The sequence below is a fragment of the Spermophilus citellus genome (assembly GCF_964194105.1).
Source record: "Spermophilus citellus genome assembly, chromosome: 2".
NCBI classification, from domain to species: Eukaryota; Metazoa; Chordata; class Mammalia; order Rodentia; family Sciuridae; genus Spermophilus; species Spermophilus citellus.
Window position 1 is genome coordinate 252,108,188 of NC_138183.1, and position 20,001 is coordinate 252,128,188.

The 20,001-nt window shown below is 38.3% G+C and overlaps 1 protein-coding gene across 2 annotated transcripts in view; it reads left to right on the plus strand.

Annotated features, from left to right (window-relative positions):
• Positions 1-20,001, plus strand: part of KDM2A (lysine demethylase 2A) — a 114,144-nt gene that overhangs the window by 72,584 nt on the left and 21,559 nt on the right. For both annotated transcript variants that reach the window (XM_081278745.1, XM_081278746.1), the window contains exons 7-12: positions 5,727-5,833; positions 6,202-6,295; positions 8,195-8,348; positions 10,122-10,237; positions 14,147-14,273; positions 16,536-16,930. In XM_081278745.1, the coding sequence (XP_081134871.1) occupies positions 5,727-5,833; positions 6,202-6,295; positions 8,195-8,348; positions 10,122-10,237; positions 14,147-14,273; positions 16,536-16,930 (993 nt within the window). The remainder of the gene's footprint in view (positions 1-5,726; positions 5,834-6,201; positions 6,296-8,194; positions 8,349-10,121; positions 10,238-14,146; positions 14,274-16,535; positions 16,931-20,001) is intronic.

The following is a 20,001-nucleotide window of genomic DNA, read 5'->3' on the forward strand; positions in this document are numbered from 1 at the left end:
TTAACCGATCTTTTTTAGCAAAGGAATGGCTATCTACACAATATTCACTTTTGCAATGTTTCTAGTCATTTTTGGGATGTTTTTGTTTTCATTTAATTCCTGACTCAGAACTGTCACGAAGGCAGGTATGGTGGTGCATGCCTATAATCCCAGCTACTGGGACTGGGCTGGGGCAGGAGGGTCATATCTCCATTGAAATCCTAATTATACCCTTTGATTTTCAATGTTGAAATGTAATTGCATATAACATCTTTGTGCATGTGTGTGTGTGTGTGTGTGTGTGTGTGTGTGTGTGTGTGTGTATCCATTATTATCATTAATACATAGATGTGCATATATGGGGGGAATGTTCTTAGTATTTCACTACTGTTTGAAGATAAAGTGTAGTTTTTGTCATTTCTTTCCTTTTTTTTTTTGTAACAGGGATTGAACCCAGGATGTAACCACTGAGCCACATCCCCAGACCATTTTATTTTTTATTTTGAGATAAGATCTTACTAAGTTTGCGATCCTTCTGCCTCAGCCTCTTGAGCCACTGGGATTACAGGCATGTGCCATCGTGCCCAGTATTATTGCTTCTTGTTGTTAAAAATGCTACAACTAAAAGCAGAATTTCTCTGTGAAAAGCTTCTTGGACTAGAGGTGTGTGTAATACTAGAGTGTTTGCCTGACATGTGAAGCCTTGGGTTCAACCCCCAACACTGTCCCCAAAAAATAAAAATAAAAATGTTTCTTTTTTCCCCTAGTATGATAATAATCTTTTTATATTAATTATCATTGTTTAGCTATGTAGAAATATAGGAACATAAGTGGTTAGAATTTAGCCTCCTTGGCCATGCGTGGTGGCACATGCCTGTAATCCCAGTGGCTCAGGAGACTGAGGCAGGAGGATCTCAAGTTGAAAGGCAGCCTCAGCAACATCCTGGCATCAAAAAAAAAAAAAAAAGAGAATTTAGCCTTCTCAGGAGGCTGAGGCAGGAAGATCTCAAGTGAAAGGCAGCCTCAGCAATGGCAAGGCACTTAGCAACTCAATGAGACCCTGTCTCTAAATAAAACACAAAATAGGTCTGAGGATGTGGTTGAGTGCCCCTTAGTTTAATCACCAGTACCCCCCCCCCAAAAAAAAAAAGAATGGATTAAGTACAGGGAACGTGAGAATTACAATAACATTGTTTACAAATGTATTTCCTTAATATTTCTGGAATTTTATTTTACAGATAACATGATTGTAGTTATAAATATAAAACTTGGCCTGAGGCAAACTTTTCTATGGTTAAGATTTAGAAATATCTGACTACTCAAACATGAAGTCTTTGTAACATCCTTTTTTATTCTCTTTGTCCTTAAGGTTTTTTTTTTTTTTTTTGTTTGTGTTTTGTTTTTTGAAGTACTGGGGATTGAACCAGGGATGCCCTACCACTGACCTATATCCTCCCCATTTTTACTTTTTTATTTTGAGCCATGATCTTACCAAGTTACCCTGGTGGGCTCAAGTTTTCCATCTTCCTGCCTCAACCTCTTGAGTCTCTGGGATTATAGGTGTGTGCTACTGGGCCCAGCTTGTTCTTAGTTTTGTTTTATTTATTTTTTAAATTTTTTTTTAGTTGTGGATGGACACAATACCTTTTTATTTTATTTATTTTTATGTGATGCAGAGGATTGAGCCCAGTACCTCACACATTCTAAGCAAGCACTCTACCACTGAGCTACAACGCCAACCCCTAGTCTTTAGTTTTTTGGTTTTTTTTTTTTCATTTATTTTATTGGTGCACTATAGTTGTACATAATGGTAGGATTCTTTGTGAAATATTCATACATGCTTCATACATGCACACAATGTAACAACAGAATTTGACCAATATCATTCCCCAGTATTTCTCCTTCCTGGGAAGGGAACTATTACTCCAAAATTCACAGATTTCTTGGGATTTCTCCTGATTCTTGCTAGATGAGGGAACCCAGTGAGAGCATGAATTTATTTAGAATACTGAGTGTTCTGGGGAACAAATTTTAATGACTAACTTGGAGGTTAGGCTTCTCAAAGTAACTGTGCTACATCATTTTATAAAATTTACAGAATACTTTGCCATTAAATGGAGGACTGGAAGCCATGAGAAGGCTCAGGAATAGAAAATTATCTAGAGGGCAGAGGTCATAATCCACCAATATCTTTCAGGGACCTAAAACATTTCCAGAAAGATTGAGTGAGCTATTACCAAGGTCACCTCCTAAAAGTAAGCAAGCATTCTGTGATTTTGCTGTGTAAGCAGTAACATGCTTTTTCTACTGGTCCTTTTCCCCATCTTATATCCCTTCGTTTATCCTGCTCTTTTCGTGTATTTCTCAATAGTGCCCTTAACTTTTTTTAATTGAGCTCAGGTTGACATGCAATGGAGTGCATGCCCATTTATGTGTACATTTCAATGAATTTTAACAAATTTATTTATTCGTGTAATACTATTACAGTCAATATATTAGAACATTTCCTATTGGTATTTCTTTTTCTTTTATGTGGTACTAGGGATTGAACTCAGGGGTGCTCTATCACTGACCTCCCCCCAGCCTTTTTTTTTTAAGTTTTTATTTATTTATTTATTGAATATTTTTTTTACTTATAGGTGGACACATACCTTTATTTTGTTTTGTTTTTTATGTGGTTTCTGAGGATCGAACCCAGGGCCCTGCGCGTGCTAGGCGAGTGCTCTACCTCTGAGCCATAATCCCAGCCCCTATTTATTTATTTTTTAATACATATTTTTTAGTTGTTGATGGACCTTCACTTTATTTATTTATTTGTGGTGCTGAGACTTGAACCCAGGGCCTTACACATGCTAGGCAAGCACTCTACCACTGAGCTACAACCTCAGCCCTTAGTTTTCATTTTGACACTAGTCTTGCTAAATTGCTGAGGCTGTCCTCATACTTTTGGTCCTCCTACCTCAACCTCCCAAGTTGCTGGAATTACAAGGCATGCACCACTGTGCTAGCTCCTATAGATATTTGTTAACCCAGAGCAACATCATCTCTTGTTCCCTGTGATCTTTGGCATATTAAGAGTTTATTACTTGATTGCATGGTAAGCCTGTGCCAAGTATTGGAGGACATAGAAAACAGGATCCTTCTTGTCCTCTCAGAATATTTAGAGACCCAGGAAAGAAAAGTACAATATGATAAGTGCTTCAAAGTAGATAAATACAAAGATCGGGATTGTAGTTCAGTGGTAGAGTGCACTTGACTAACATATGCAAAGCCCTGGACTCGATTCCTAGTACTTAAAAAAAGAAAAGAAAAAAGGCAATAAATACAATACAACATGAGCATTGGGGAATTGGTTAATGGAAGGTAATGAGTTGCTTTTGCACTGTGTGAAGAGATCATGACCTAAATATTGGACTTCTTGCCACTTTGACCCTAGTTTTAATACAGAATAGGTCGAAACTAGTGATTGTGCTTACTGAAGCCTTATTCTCTTATGGACCCTGGTATTTATCTAGAAGGATAAGCATTGACCCAACAAGAAAGTACAAACACATTACCACATATTCTGTCTGTAGTCAGAAGATACTGGAGACAGGGAAATAAGAATGACTGACTCTCTGCCATGGTGAGAAATTCTGTGTGTTCTGAATGAACACTGGATAAAAATATTGAAGTATTCCCAACCCTTTTGCTATCCAGACATGAAAGTTTATATAGTGTACTGAGTAAACAATGACAATAAAAGATCGATAAAATGATAGTAAAAGGAATTGGGCAATACTGGCCACTACATTAAGAAACTGAAAGTTGGGCTGGGGTTGTAGCTCAGTGGTAGAGTGCTTCCCTAGAATGTGGGAAGTACAATATGATAAGTGCTTTTTATTATATTTATTTTTGTGTGATAAAAATTTGTGTTTGGCTTTAGTAACGTAAAAAGATATTTAGGGCTGGAAATATAACTCATTTGGTAGAGTGCTTATCTCATATGCACAAGGCCTGGGTTCAGTCCCCAGCACCCCCCGCCCCCCCCCCCAAAGATAAATAAAATGTATTGGATCCATTTACAACTACAAAAATACCAAAGAAAAAGAAACAGAAAGTAGGTTTTGTTTGAAGGAAAGAAAGGCATCTGTAGGTGCTTGGTTAAAACTGTTGGCTCTTTGAGTCTTGAGTAGTTTCTCCTCATCTTACTAGTTTCTTCCATATTGTTGGTGAACTTTTCCAAACTTTCCCCCACCATTGACTTCTGTTGGTATGTGGTGCTGAGGATCGAACCCGGGCCGCACACATGCCAGGCAAGCGCGCTACTGCTTGAGCCACATCCCCAGCCCCACCATTGACTTCTGGATTTCCCAGGACTCATGCCTCCTATCATTATGCACAGATTGCATTTGTCTAGATACACATTGTAAGGGAAATAAATTCTAATATGTAGATATAAATATGTACATATCTAATATGTAGATGTTGTTGTAAAACTTACCAAATACATATTTTTAATAATCATAAGCAATATTTCCAATATCAGCACTGTGCAGAACTCATGTTTCTTTGACTTTCATGCATAATCTACCTTGGAGCTGTTTCTTGGAGTTTAGTGCTTGGACATTTGACATTTGAAGGTTCAGGTCATGTTGTAATTCAGAATAAAGTGTTAAAATAACTTCATTCTGCTTTCATATCTCATTTATTTCAGCAAAAATTATTTAAAACAGATGCCTGAATTCTGACAAATACTATTATTCTGATAAACATTATTTCAAAGATTTAATCCTCACTATTTGTGTTTGAGGTAATAAATTTTATAGATAAGTTCCAGGCCTCACATGATCTCAAAAATATGATAGACCTGGAACTTCTCATTCCCTATCTAGTACCTTCTCCCCTCCCCTCCTTTTCTTTTCTTTTCCCTCCCCTCCCCTCCCCTCCCCTCTCAGTGATTAAACCCAGGGGCATTTTACCTCTTATTTTGAGACATGGTCTTTCATGGTTAACACAGCTGGCCTTGAACTTAGAAACTTTCTGCCTCAACCTCAAGCTTCTGGGATTATAGGCCTAAGCTACTCAGGCTAATTTAGTAATTTTCATAACATGTTTTTGCAAAGACTACAAGCTTATTCTAGGTTTCTTTTCTTCCTCCACACTCCCACCCCTTCTCTCCCCTACCCTTCTTCTCTTTTAACTTTTGGTATCTTAGCTATTCCAGCAGTGGTGTATCTTTTGGTGAGTTTACAGGCAGCTTCCAAACAGTACCTTTTATGGATCAAAAAACCCACAGGAAATTATATAAATATTGCCCTGAAGAAAGTTCTTGGTTGAACACATAACTGTGTTAGTGACCTCTTTTGTGTGGGGAGGGGGATGTTGGGGATTGAACATGGTGATACTCTACCACTGAGCTACATTCCCCAGCCCTTTTTATTTTGAGAAAGGATCTCTAAATTGCTCAGTCTGGCCTTGATCTTATATCATCCTGCCTCAGCCTCTAGAGTAGCTGGGATTATAGGTGTACACCACCATGCCTGGCCTAATGACTTCATTTTGATGAATGAAATCTTTAGGTCTTTATTCTCATCTTACAGTTATTTCTAGAATGTTTGCCTCATGAACTTAAGTTTTACCAGCAGATTGTTTTAATGTGCTTATAATTGTCTTTTCGTGAGTATTTAAAGAAATTCTGTTTTTCTTGACTTCAAATGAAACTCCAACCTTTTCCTTGGAGCCTAAATGTCTTCTTCTTTTTAAAGGTGGATTTCATTGACTGGGTAGACAACATGTGGCCAAGGCATTTGAAGGAAAGTCAGACTGAATCAACAAATGCCATTCTGGAGATGCAGTACCCTAAGGTGCAGAAGTAAGTGACTAACTTACTGTATTTTCCTCAATGTGCTATGAGGGACCAAAGTGATAGCAACTAACTAGTTGCTCTCTTTTGTGCTTTGCTATACTAAATAATTTTTAAAAATGAATTATTTAAGGGGAGACTGTATTCCAAAAGAGAGTGTGTGTGTATGTATGCATGCACCCATGCATGCACACCACAACACATGATCCCATGGTTAAAGGAAAACTATCCTTCTGGCAGTATGATGACTTGAAATTGCATTTCTCCCACCTACTAGGGGTCGATTAGGTGAAAGGTAAGGGAAGAGAGTGGCATTTTGATGGGTGAATTTTCTTTTTTCATCAGTGCACTAATGATGGTGCTTTTCTTTGGGTCAGGTACTGTCTAATGAGTGTTCGAGGCTGCTATACTGACTTCCATGTGGACTTTGGTGGTACCTCTGTTTGGTATCATATCCACCAAGGGGGAAAGGTACGGTCATGGTTGTGATGGGAATTGAAATCTGAAGCTGATTATATGACTTCGCTTTGGGGTTTGGGGTTTTTTTTTTGTTGTTGTTGTTTTTTTTGAAGTTGTAGATGGACAGAATGCCTTTATTTTGTTTGTTTATTTTTATGTGGTGCTGAGGGTCAAACTCAGTGCCTCTGTCATTCTAGGCAAGCGCTCTGCCATTGGGCTACAGTCCCAGCCCTGCTTCAATTCTTGCATGCTTAATATACTGTAGAAATGAGTCTCTTAGGAATCACCCCTGTTTGCATCTGGAGAGAACTGTAAAGTAGGCTGACCTTTGTGGCTAGTATTCAGTAGGAGTTTTAGTATTTATCTAGTCCACTGTCATTACACCAGTATTAGCATGGTACTTAGGGATTCTCAATAGTCCTGTTTCTAAATACCCAAAACAGAGTCTTCAAAATGAAACCAAGAAGATGATTTTAGGACAATAACGTAATTTCTGTTCTTGAAAGTGTAATAATGTAGTGGAAGCAAATACAAATTTTGGATAGATTCACAATGAAATCAGCAAATTGGGGTCCAAATCAGTTTTCACTGTGTGAAGGCATTTGTCTGAAATGTGGCCAAAGGAAGCCTTGTGTCCTGAGGATGTAAATAGATTTTGAAGAGTACCTTAAAAAAAAAAAAAACAACTTTATTTATTTATTTTTTATGTGATGCTGAGAATCAAATCCAGTGCCTCACGTGCTTGGCAAGCACTCTGCCACTGAGCCACAATCCCAGCCCCTATTATCTTTATTCTTGAAGAATTATACTCCAGTTTGTTGGAGTGTTTTTAATGTTATATGGTAATAGAAATGTAGAATTAATATCATAGAAGCCAAGTATGATACTACTGCATGCTTGAATCCTGATCCCAGTAACTCAAGAGAGGCTAAAGCAGGAGGATCACAAGTTTGAGGCTACTCTGGGCAATTTAGTGAGACCCTATTTCAAAATAAAAAATAAAGGAGACAAGCTAGATACAGTAGCACATGCCTATAATCCCAATATTTTGGCAGGCTGAGACAGGAAGATTGGAAGTTCAAAGCCAGCCTCAGCAAAAGTGAGGCACTAAGCAACTCAGTGAGACCGTGTCTCTAAATAAAATATAAAATAGGGCTGGGGATGTGGGTCAGTGGTTGAGTGCCCCTGAGTTCAATCTCCAGTACCAAAAAAAAAAAAGAGAGAGAGAGAGAGAGAGAGAGAACAAAAGAAAAAAAGGGACAGAGGACTGAGGCTATAGATCAGTAGTAGATTACCCTGGATTGAGTCCCCAGTGCCACAAGATAGATGATGGATTATAAGAATGAATATCAGTATTAGCCTTTTTTTCCCCTACTAGAAATTAATGTATTTATAGCAAAAGTACAAATAAAATTAAATATGAGGTCTATTATAGAACAACTTATCCCTAAACCCAAAAATCTTTTTTTTTTTTTTTTTTTTAACTTTGGATTCATGTATCTTAGGTGTTGTCCTCGTCATCTTTGTTACTTCCTTGGAACAAAGCAACCCTGGCCTATCTCTTGAAGATATTGTACCCAGATAACTGTGCTACTTAGGACTCTAGAGGCCAGATAGCCAGGGATTTTTGAAAGTTTACCTAGGTAAAGAGCTGAATGTCTTGTTTCTCTGTTGAGTCCTGGATGGGTTCTGCATTCTACAATCAGATCCCAGGAAAGGCCTGATGCTGAATGACAAGAAAGATCTACTTAGGCCCTGCGAGTTTCTCGAATAGGCAAGTTTTACAGGCTGGGAGAAAATTCTTGCCTACCTTCTACCTCGTAGTTTTAACTTTGAACCTATTCAGCAGTTGAGTGAAACGACTGGGTCATGTCAATGGCTGTTAACAGACTGGAGTCTTTTAACTCACAGGTCTTCTGGCTCATCCCCCCTACAGCCCACAACCTGGAGCTGTACGAGAACTGGCTGCTGTCAGGGAAACAGGGAGACATCTTTCTGGGTGACCGGGTGTCAGATTGCCAGCGCATTGAGCTCAAGCAGGGCTATACCTTCGTCATTCCCTCAGGTAAGCAGAGTAAGGAAAGGGGGATTGTTTAGTCACTTTCTTTATTTAAAACTGATGGGCTAAGGGTTATACCAGGGTGGGCAGCAACAGTGGTATCTTTCCTGTCATTAGGGTAGATACTGAGAGGAAAAAAAAATAACACACATGCATCATGTTGTATGTGTGTTACTAGATATTGAACCCAGAGTCAGTCTGCAACTGAGTTGCATCTTCAGTTCATCCCACGAGCCCCCTTTTTTTTTCCTGACACAAAGTCTTGCTAAGTTAAATTACCCACACTGGTCTTGAAGTTTTGATCCTCCTGAGTCCCTGGAATTATTGGTGTGCACCTGCTGTGCCTAGCCAAGAATGTGTGTGTTTGTGTGTGTATATATTATATATTTTTTTGGGGGGTGTACTGAGGATTGAACTCAGGCACTCGATCACTGAACCATACCCCCAACTCTATTTTGTATTTTATTTAGAGACAGGGTCTCACCATTGTTGAGGCTGGCTTTGAACTCACAATCCTCCTATCTCGGCCTCCCAGGCCACGTGGATTACAGACGTGTGTATAAAAGTCCAGTGATTTAACACTAGAGGGATATATCAGAATTGCCAGTGGAGACTTTTCAAAAGATTACATGTATGGGGCCCCACATTAGCTTCAGTCATTCAGAATCTCTACAGAGAAAACAACATCTGCAGGTAATGTGCCACCCTTGATGAAAAACTACCTAAACTTCTAGAAATAGCTGTGAAAGCCAGAGTGCTTTGAATCAGCAATATTTTTTTTTATCAAGTCACTATCTCCAGAGTAAATGCTAAGTACAGATTTTAGCTGGGTGCAATGGCACATGCTTGAAATCCCAGCTACTTGGGAGCCCAGGATAGGTGGATGTCAAGTTTAAGATCAGCCTGAGAAATGTAGCAAAATTCTCTTTCAAAATGAAAAATATATGGCTGGGGCTATGGCTCAGCGGTAGCGCACTTGCCTAGCATGTGTGAGGCACTGGGTTTGATTCTCAGCACCACATATAAATAGATAGATAGGTAGATAAATGGATAAATGTCCATCAATAACTTAAAAAATGAAAAATATAAAGAGGAATGTAGCTCAGTGGTAGGTACTCCTGAGTTCAGTTAGTTCAATTCCCCAGTACAGGAAAAAAAACAAACAAAAAACAGATTTTGGAGTCAGACTTCTTTGAGAATGTTGACTATATATTTACCTGCTTTATACACTTGGTCGGTATTGTAAGGAATAAATGAAAATATAGTGAACTGTCTGCTCCAGAGCTGATTCACATTTGGAGTTCCAGTAGCAGCATTTATTAAGTTTTTTTAGCTGAAGATGAGTTAGAACACTTTGCCTGGCATGGGCAAGGCCCTGGGTTTGATCCCCAGCAACACACAAACAACACACACATTTCTTAAACTGGACATGGTGTTATGTGCCTGTGATTTCAGCTACTTGGGAGATGGAGGTGGAAGGATTGCTTAAATGCACAAGTTTAAGATCAGCTTGGTGAGCATAACAAACTCCTGCCTAAAAAAAAAAAAAAAGTTTAAATGGATTTTCTCATCAATGTTCACCAGCAACCATATGAAGTATAATTTATCCTGTTTTTACAGAGGAAATTGAGCTTTGAGAAATGAAGTAACTTGACTAACCATTAAATACCAGAATCAGAGAAAAAGACTTTGTGATCTAGGAGCTTTATACTATTACTCTGAGAAAGCCATACTGCAATGTGTGCTTTCAGCTCCTGCCTCCATTCACTTTCCTTCCAGGCTGGATTCATGCTGTGTATACTCCTACAGATACATTAGTGTTTGGAGGCAATTTTTTGCATAGCTTCAACATCCCCATGCAGTTAAAGATATACAACATTGAAGATCGGACTCGGGTAAGTAATTTTATGTAAGTAATTTTATGTAACAGTTCACTGTGAAGAGGTTTACCCCACTTAAGACAGATGGTTACAACAGAATAATAGATATTTTGTCAAAACTTGATATTTTCTTTGGGTTAAAATACAACGTTGACATTTTGGATGCACAGAAATTTTAGCAGAATTGATATACTTGGTTTTGTGGACTTCAGTTCTTTGAAGTTCTTGATATCTTGGGTTTTTATAGGACCAGAGATGGATATCTGGTACTTTCTTAGGTCATGCTTTTCATTTTTATACTCACATTATAATTTGGTGTAATGGGTTTTATCAATTCAAGTTCATTTATCTTTATTCTCATTACTAACACTCATACCATCTTATTTTAGTATATAAAATGTATGTATACAGTCTTTTTTCATCTGGAGTTCCATGAAAAAAATTAAGCTTTGTAGAAAATAATTTGGAGTCTTATTTTCTCAGTTTTCCATAGAATGGTACTGAGCTGACTGGTACCATTCTACATGCAAAAGAAAGAGTTAATCATTAGACACCATGAATACCTAAAGCAAGAGTTGGCAAACTTTATTAAGACCCAGATAGTAAATGTTTGCTTTGTGGACCATAACATATCTGTTGCATCTGCTTTCTTTACTCTGCCTTATATTATGAAACACTTATGCATATTTCAAATAAAATGAAGTTGTCTCTGTGGCACTTGCCTATAATTCCAACTACTTGGGAGACTGAGGCAGGAAATTTGAGGCTAGCATGGGCAGCTTAGTAAGACCTGCCTCAAAAAAAAAAAAAAAATATATATATATATATATATCTCCCCTCCTCCCCACCATGGACCTTGGGATTAAACCCTAAGGCCTCTTGCACACCAGGCATTCTCTACCACGGAACTATATGCCCAGCGGCCCCCCCCCCCATGATTGAACTCAGGGGTGCTTAACCACTGAGTCACATCCCCTCCCCCCCAACCCTTGTTTTGTATTTTAGGTAGAGACAGAGTCTCACTGAGTTGCTTAGCATTTCTCTTAGTTCCTGAGACTGGCTTTGAACTTGCGATCCTCTTGCCTCAGCCTCCCGATCTTCTGGGATTACAGGCATGCACCCCTGTGCCCAGCCCAGCCCCTTTTATAAAAAATTTCAAGAGTCTTGCTAAATTGCTAGATTGGCCTCAATCTTTTGATTCTCCTGCTTCCAACCTGAGTACCTAGGACTATAGGCACTTGCCACCATGCCCAGCCTAAAAAGAAAATAAAGGATACAATACCCTATTTTCTTCCTTCTTTACCCCACTTTTCTCTTCTTCTCTCCCTACCTTCCTTCTCTGTATCACTCTGTCTCTGTCTCTTTCTTTTTTTCCATACTTGGGATTGAACTGAAGTCCTTGCCCTTGAAGCAAGGTCTCTTATCACTGACCTACATCCCAGCCCTTTTAAATTTTTATTTAGAGAGATAAGATCTCACTGAGCTGCCCAGGCTGGCTTCTAACTTGAAGTATTTCTGTCTCAGTATCTTGAGTAGCTGTGATTATAATCATACCAGGTATGTGCCTATAATCATACCTAGCTGCTCTTCTTTTTTGATAATGGGGATTGAATCCAGAAGTGCTCAACCACTGAGCCAGCTGTTTCTCTCTCTCTCTCTCTCTCCCCCCCTCCCCCCCCTCTCCCCCTCCCTCCCCCTCCCTCCCTCCCTCTCTCCCTCCCCCCCCCCCCCAGGGCCTTGTGCATGTAAGGCAAGCATTCTACCAAATGAGGTATTTCCTCAGCCCCTTTTTTCCTTTTTTGAAGACAGAGTCTCAATAAGTTTTTTAGGGGCTTTCTAAGTTGCCCAAATTGGTCTCGAACTTGTGAACGTCCTGCCTCAGCCTCCCAAGTCCCTGGAATTACAGGCATGCACCACCATGCCTGGTGGCTGCTGTGCTTTTAAAAAATTATCCGTATTACTCAGCTCTCAACAGATTTCTAGAGAGCTTTAGAGTTTGTAGTTATCTCAGATTCCCACAGTCCCTTCCAGAAAACTGTTGATACATTTTGAAGGCTAGTGGAAAATCATGGTATGTTATATTTAATTTAGGGAGACCAAATATCTATTATTTATCACCTCACACATTTTTACTCTCCCCTTTATCAGAAATAAATTAATTTCTTTTTCTTTTTTGGTATCAGGGATTGAACCCAGAGATGCTTAACCACTAAGCCACGCATCCCCAATCTTTTTTTTTTTTTTTTTAAGAGACAGGGTCTTGCTAAATTGCTGAGGACCTCACTAAGTTGCTGAAGCTGGCTTTGAACTTGTAGTCCTCCTGCCTTAGCCGCCCAAGCCACTAGGGTTACAGGCATGTGTCACTGCATCTGGCTAACTTAACTTTTAAGTAAGGGAGGAAAAGTCTCTTTTAGTTAGTTATTAAAGCTGTAACCATGTAATAAGAGATTCAGATTCAGGGTCTGGCTATTCTGCATTGGAAAGTTAATTTGTGTTGACTCTGTAAAATATATGTCTCTCCTGCCTTGTGATAAAAAGATAATCTTCTCATTCCACACTAGTTCCCCGTAACCTGGTAGGTTTTTGAAAGGAACTTCCATCTAGTTCTCTTTGATTCAGGAAGACTATCTGACAGTGGACACTTGAGAAGGAGCAAGTGAAGTGATCACTCTAAGACAGGAGAATATGGGAATATCCTCAGGAGTTACAGATTCAAAATTACATTTGGCTTTTTTTTTTTTTTTTTTTTTTTTTTTTTGAGAGAGAAAGAAAGAAAGGATTTTTAATATTTATTTTTTAGTTTTTGGGCGGACACAACATCTTTGATTGTATGTGGTGCTGAGGATCGAACCCGGGCCGTACGCATGCCAGGCGAGCGCGCTACCGCTTGAGCCACATCCACAGCCCTACATTTGGCTTTTGAGACATGGCCTCTCAAATAAATAAACAAATAAACAAACAAAGGCAAAATATGTTTAGGATAGTTTGCATCAGTTTCGCCGATTAACCCATGCTGATTTGCCTTTTCCTTGATGGTGGCAAATCTAAGGGGCATTTCCTTTAGTTATTATTCAACTGGAATAATTTTTCAAATCCTTTGGGGAGACTAGGAAGAAAACTCATGGTACTTTTGAGAGAGAATAGAAAGAAAATTAAAAGTAATGGTGATCAGGCCACGTGGAATATTGATCTGATTTACGTACATACCATTTTGGCAAAGTATAGGACAGGCAAGCTGAAAGTTGATAGTGGGAAAAGTAGTGTTGTCCCCTAAGCTCCACACTTTGGGAATGAGTCTCAAGTTATATGTATATGTAATGACCTACTATGAACATAATTTTATCTCATGTCCTATTTTTCCATTAGATTCTTTGTTCCTTGGCCTTTTGATTCAGAATAAAACTAGAGTAAAGCAAGAGTGCCTGGCATGCCTTTTATCTAATACTGTAACAATTTTCACAAGTATGTTGTGTCTTACTCTTAACATTTTATCCTCTGTCCCCAGACCTAATTAATTAATTAATTAATTAATTAATTTTGCAATGCTGGGGCTTGTACCCAGGGCCTTACAATGTGCTAGGTAAACACTCTGCCTCTGAGCTACATCCCCAGCCCTCAGAATTTCTTTTTGACACTCTCCTGCTCATTTCTTTTTGATACTCTCCTGCTCAAGCAAGACAGCCTCTTGGTGGTCCTGAATGGTCTTCCCAAATACCTTTTGTCTACCATGATTGTGTCCCAAGGCTAACGTTTTCCAAGTTGATGGATTGACTTGAGTTTTTGTTTGAAATGCCAACTCAGGTTTGGAGGTTGACTGGCAAGAATTTTTCCTTGGTTAATTATGGTAGTCATTCAGATCGTCTTACTTTTTTTCCTTGAAAATTGTCTTTGCCTAGCTTTTCTCATTATTTTGTCCCTGTGTAGGTTCCAAATAAGTTCCGCTATCCATTCTATTATGAGATGTGTTGGTACGTGTTAGAGCGCTATGTGTACTGTATAACCAACCGCTCCCACCTAACTAAGGAATTTCAGAAAGAATCCCTCAGCATGGGTGAGTATTCTGCCTTTGCAAACTTTCAAGATACCTTTAACCCAGGAATATTCAGTAGGCTGTTGCTTAATTACATATGTATGTTTAGGTTTTTTACTTAGCCACTTGGAATTACCAAATTCATCCCTTGGAATTGAACACTAGATACCCATCTAAATATGAATTACTAGGCAAAGAGAAATACTCTGGGTCTGATCTTTGAGTTGCTAGTATGTAGCTCTTCAAGAAGGACGATTGTTTGTCTAATATGTCTTATTGTATAGAAAATGGTCTTTGGCACAGTATTTTATTAAAACACCTCTTCTAAGCAGTCTACTAAGCAGTTTACATGCAATAAATTCTTATTACCTGTGAACTAGGTATAATCCCCATTTTATAAATGGGAACATTAGGTTCAAGAAAATTAACAGACTTGTCCATGATCTTACAGTTAATAAGTGAATAAGTGGCAAAGTTGCAGTTTGAATCAGGTAGTTAAACTCTAAAATTTTAGACTATTCCATTTCCTAAATTGGAGAGGAACCAAAACTGTAATATGCTGTGATCGCATGTTTCTCTGAAATCTCCAAATCCAAAAAAAATATTTTTTTGCTTTAGCATTTTCTTTTTACCCTGTTACTCATGGTATGTATTCTCATTTGAAAATTTAAAATGCTCACTCAAAATGTGAAAGAAGGATAAGAGAGTTGTATATACAACAGAATTCAATCTTATTTTAAAATAGTTCTAATCATAGTTACACATATATACATAGAAAAAGATGGAAAGAAAATACATTTCATTATTTGGTTATTATCCTAGGGTAAAGGGATAAAGCATCATCTAAGTTATTTGTATTAAATGTGTATTTTTATAATAATTTTAAAAAGACCAAGGATATTATCACTGTGTTGTTGGGTTTTTTTTGGTTTTGTTTTTTGTTTTTTGTTTTTTTTTTTTTTTAAAGAGAGAGTGAGAGAGGAGAGAGAGAGAGAGAGAGAATTTTTTTTTTTTAATATTTATTTTTTAGTTGGCGGATACAACATCTTTGTTTGTGGTGCTGAGGATTGAACCCGGGCCGCACGCATGCCAGGCGAGCGCGCTACCGCTTGAGCCACATCCCCAGCCCCCTATCACTGTGTTTTTAATTATCAGAATCTTCATTTTCACAAAATGACTACTTTTCAAAAAGGTGACTACATAGTTTTGTTATCCGTGTTGCTAGGATTTCAACTCCCCTAAGCTTTATTTTATGACCAAAACTTTGTTCAAAAATACTTAAATGTATGTGCTTCCTACTTTCTACTTTTATAGAAGATAATGAAATCATGATCCCCAATTTAAGCTTGAATCTGAAACCAATTTACAGCTACTTTAGTAGGTAACTTATTTCTAGTACACAAAGACTGGGCGCCTCCCAACCTCCCCTGCCAAGTTCTGCTGATTAAACGCAGGGCCTTGCCCATACTAGACAAGCACTGAGCTGCATTCCTGCCTTTTTAAAATTTTATTTTGAGGCAGGGTCTCACTAAACTGGAAATCCTGCTGACTGTTACTTCAGTTGCCTTACTAGAGCAGAATTCTATTTCTAACCTGTAATCATGATTTTTGACAGTAGACTAATTGATTGAATAAGGAGAGGGGACCACCACCATCCCCGCATGCTATCTATCTATCTATCTATCTATCTATCTATCTATCTATCTATTTATTTACAGCAGGGATTGAATCCAGGGGCTCTTAACCACTGATCCACATCCCTAGCCCTTTTTATTTTTAAAAATTTTATTTGTTTATTTTTTATGTGGTGCTGAGGATCAAACCCAGTGCATCACTTGTGCTAGGCAAGTATGCTACCACTAAGCCACAACCCCGGACCCCTTTTTATTTTTTTATTTTGAGACAGAGTCTTGCTAAGTTGCTAAGGCCGACTTTGAATTTGTGATCTTCCTGCCTCAGCCTCCCAAGGATTACAGCTGCTAGGATTACAGGGTGTGCTCCACCACACCTGCTGTGAGACCATTTTTAAATGACAGTATTTTCGTGGGCTGGGGTTGTAGCTCAGTAGTAGAGTGCTTGCCTAGGACATGTGAGGCACTGGGTTCAATCTTCACCATCACAAACAAATAAACAAATAAATAAATAAAGGTATTGTGTTCATCTGTAGTTTAAAATTTTTTTAAATGATGGTTTTATTATTTATAACCTATGTCACCTATTTCTCTTGTTGATCACATGACCAAGTGACATGTTCTTACTGCATTTTTTTCTTTGTATTGGTAGACTTGGAATTAAATGGGTTGGAGTCTGGAAATGGGGAAGAAGAAGGAGTCGACCGAGAACCCCGACGCTTGAGCAATAGGCGTTCTGTCCTCACTAGCCCTGTAGCCAATGGTGTCAACCTGGATTTTGACGGACTGGGCAAAACTTGCCGAAGTCTTCCAAGTCTGAAGAAAACTTTGTCTGGGGATTCATCCTCTGACTCTAGTCGGGGCTCCCACAATGGTCAAGTGTGGGATCCCCAGTGTAGTCCCCGAAAGGACAGGCAAGTGCATTTGACCCATTTTGAGCTTGAAGGCCTTCGCTGCCTTGTAGATAAGTTGGAGTCTCTGCCACTGCACAAGAAGTGTGTCCCCACAGGGATAGAAGATGAAGATGCTCTCATTGCTGATGTAAAGGTAAGCAATTGTTGACTGGGCTAAGACAACCACTTTCTGGATTTGGAAGGAGAAAGTGTAGGGATTTAGGATAATCCCTGGTTTCATTCACAGAGAAGTTAATACATGCTTATGTTTGTTAATTCTGCTCAGTGCTTAAGTTCCTAGAGTGAAGTGAGACCCCATTGCTCAGTGATAAAAGCAACCCTAGGTTCAATCCCCAGTACCAAACAAGAGGAGGAAAGAAAGACGGTTACAAGTAATTGTGGAGGTTTAACAAGGACTTAAATTTAATCCTAGGGCTGGGGTTGTGGCTCAATGGTAGAGTGCTCACCTAGCATGTGTGAGGCCCTGGGTTCGATCCTCAGCACCAAATAAATAAATAAATAAATAAAGGTATTATGTCCATCTACAACAACAACAAAAAAAATTTTTTTAAATTTAATCCTAAAAACATAGTTAAGGATGATCCTCTAAATAAAGGTGAGCCTGAGAAAGTGTTTTACAGTAAAAAAATTTTACTTTAAACCTAAGTTATGCTCAGATATAGAGACATATTGCAAGACAAAAGAGAGACCAATAGCATTCTCATCCTAAATGAGAGAAAACAAATTGTTCTTTGTTGGCATATATTGAGTAGGTTTAGTATCTTTAGTTTCAAATTCATCTATTATTAAAATTTAAATACCTACCTCATAGGTGATAACAAAACAAAATGTCATTTTAAACATTCATTATGTTACTTTATCAAGTTTCTTCACCATATATATATATATAATATATAATATATATAAATTTTTTAAAAATTTATTTCTACACACACACACACACACAGAGAATTAAACCCAGGGGCATTTTACATGCTGAGCTACACCCCCAGTCCTTTTTTTATATACAGTGCTGAGAATTTAACCCACTGTCTCATACATGCTAGGTAAGCGCTTTTCCACTGAACCCCAGTCCCACCCCCAATTTTTTTTTTCTTTTTTTTTGGTGTGTGTGTGGTATTAGGGTCCAATCCTTTTTATTATTTAATTTAATTTGAGAAAGGGTCTTGCAAAGTTGCTGAGGCTGGCCTCAAACTTGTTAACCTCTTGCCTTAGCCTCCTTAGTTGCTGGGATTACAGGCATGCATTACTGTACCTGGCTTTTAAAAAAAAATGTCAGTATTTAGAACTTTTGTGCAGGGCATGGATATGTGTATCAGGAAGCTAGTCCACAGTTGGTAATATTATTATTTTAGAAAACTACCACAGGTATGGGAATCTGGCTTAATGCTAGAGTGCTTCCCTATCATATGTGAAGCCCTGGGTTTGATCCTTTGCAAGCACCAAAAATTAAGAACATAATAGGAATAAATTAAGGAATAATTTTTGTCACCCCAATAAATATCTCATAGTAGATCTTTTTTTTTTTTTTTTTTTTTTTTAAATAACAGGGATTGAACTCAGGGGCACTCGACCACTGAGTCACATCCCCAGCCCTATTTTGTATTTTATTTAGAGACAGGGTCTCACTGAGTTGCTTAGTGCCTTGCAGTTGCTGAGGCTGGCTTTGAACTCGAAATTCTCCTATCTCAGCCTCCCAAGCAGCTGGGATTACAGGCATGTGCCACCGCACCCAGCTATCATAGTAAGTCTTTTCCATCATTGATTCCTGGTTCAGGTTTTCCCTGACTACCATATACCCAGCTTCTACCACCCCAGGAAAGAATTCCCAAGACTGCAGTCAGACTTCCTCTTTCCCCTGCCCCCTTTTTCTTTTCAGAGTTGACATTTTAATTATATCTTATATTGTTCATGTATCAGCTAACAGGTTAAAAAGAATACAGAATTATCTAAAAAGGGGTGGTAACCTGATAAGATTGGTCCTCTTCAATAGTAATAGAAGCTGGGAAGTTAGTATTAGAGTCTGATTTCATAAGTCATGCTCTAAAAGAGGCAAGTGCATGGCTTATATATGAGGAAGGAAATGACCAAGTTTCTGGTTAGTATGGTCCCATTTCTGGAATGACTAATATGCACCAAAAGTTTTCCTATATTTTCCCAGACTGACAACTTAAATCCCAAACTTAGACTCTTGAGTGAGCAAAGGACATTGAGGTTTTTCTTTTGCACTGTGGTGGAACTTATATAATCATAAGAGCTTAAGTGTAACAAACTTACTTCTTTTATACAGAGTCTTTTTTATATAGCTATTCTATCATGAATGCATATGGGAAATAATAAATTTGACTTCTGAGACTTGTTAACTTGTATAATTACCTTTAGGAACCTATAAAGAAAGATCTGTAAAATTATATCTAATAACATCCTTTTGGCTTGGGTGTCTATAATTTTTGATTTATAAAATAGAAGAATATCTTCATTCCTAAGGATTATCTCTATAGATAGATTTGACTCCATAGAATCCAGTTGTAGAAAGCAATGTTGTACTCCACCAATCAATTGTATAAAGTCAAGTATCCTGGTAGAAATACCATTGGAGTAGTTTCAAGTAGCTAATAAGATTTGTGGAGATGATGGTATACCAGGGGAAAATGTAGAAAGATTTGAATCAAATATTAAGCAGAATGAAAGGAGGAGGCAGCAGCAAGGGGAAAGAGTTAAGAGGAGACATCTAGAAAGGACTCTTGGCATTATGAAAAGCCCATGGGGAGAGGTTTTTTTGTTTTGTTTTGCTTTAAATCAGGATCACAGGGAAACATGACTGCCAATACTGGCTAAGATACCGAGACAGAGATCAGAACATGAGGGATTAGTGGCTTGAGGGGTAACTGCATAGATTGACAGTGTTCGAATTCTTCCCTCAGTGGCTTGTCCATACCTCCTTATTTGCCCCAAACAAGAGAAGTAAAAATACAGCCAACCCCATACAGCCAGGCACAGTGGCACTCACTTATAGGGAAACTTAAACAGGAGAATTACTTGAGCTAAGGGTTTGAGGCCAGCCTGGGCAAAAATCAGGACCCCATTTCTTAAAAAAAAAAAAGAAAGAAAGAAAGAAAAAGAAAGTGCTTGAATTCTTCAAATCTAAGTATCAAAAAAGAAAAAAGAAAGGATTGGATTGGGTAGGTATTGGAATCACTGCAC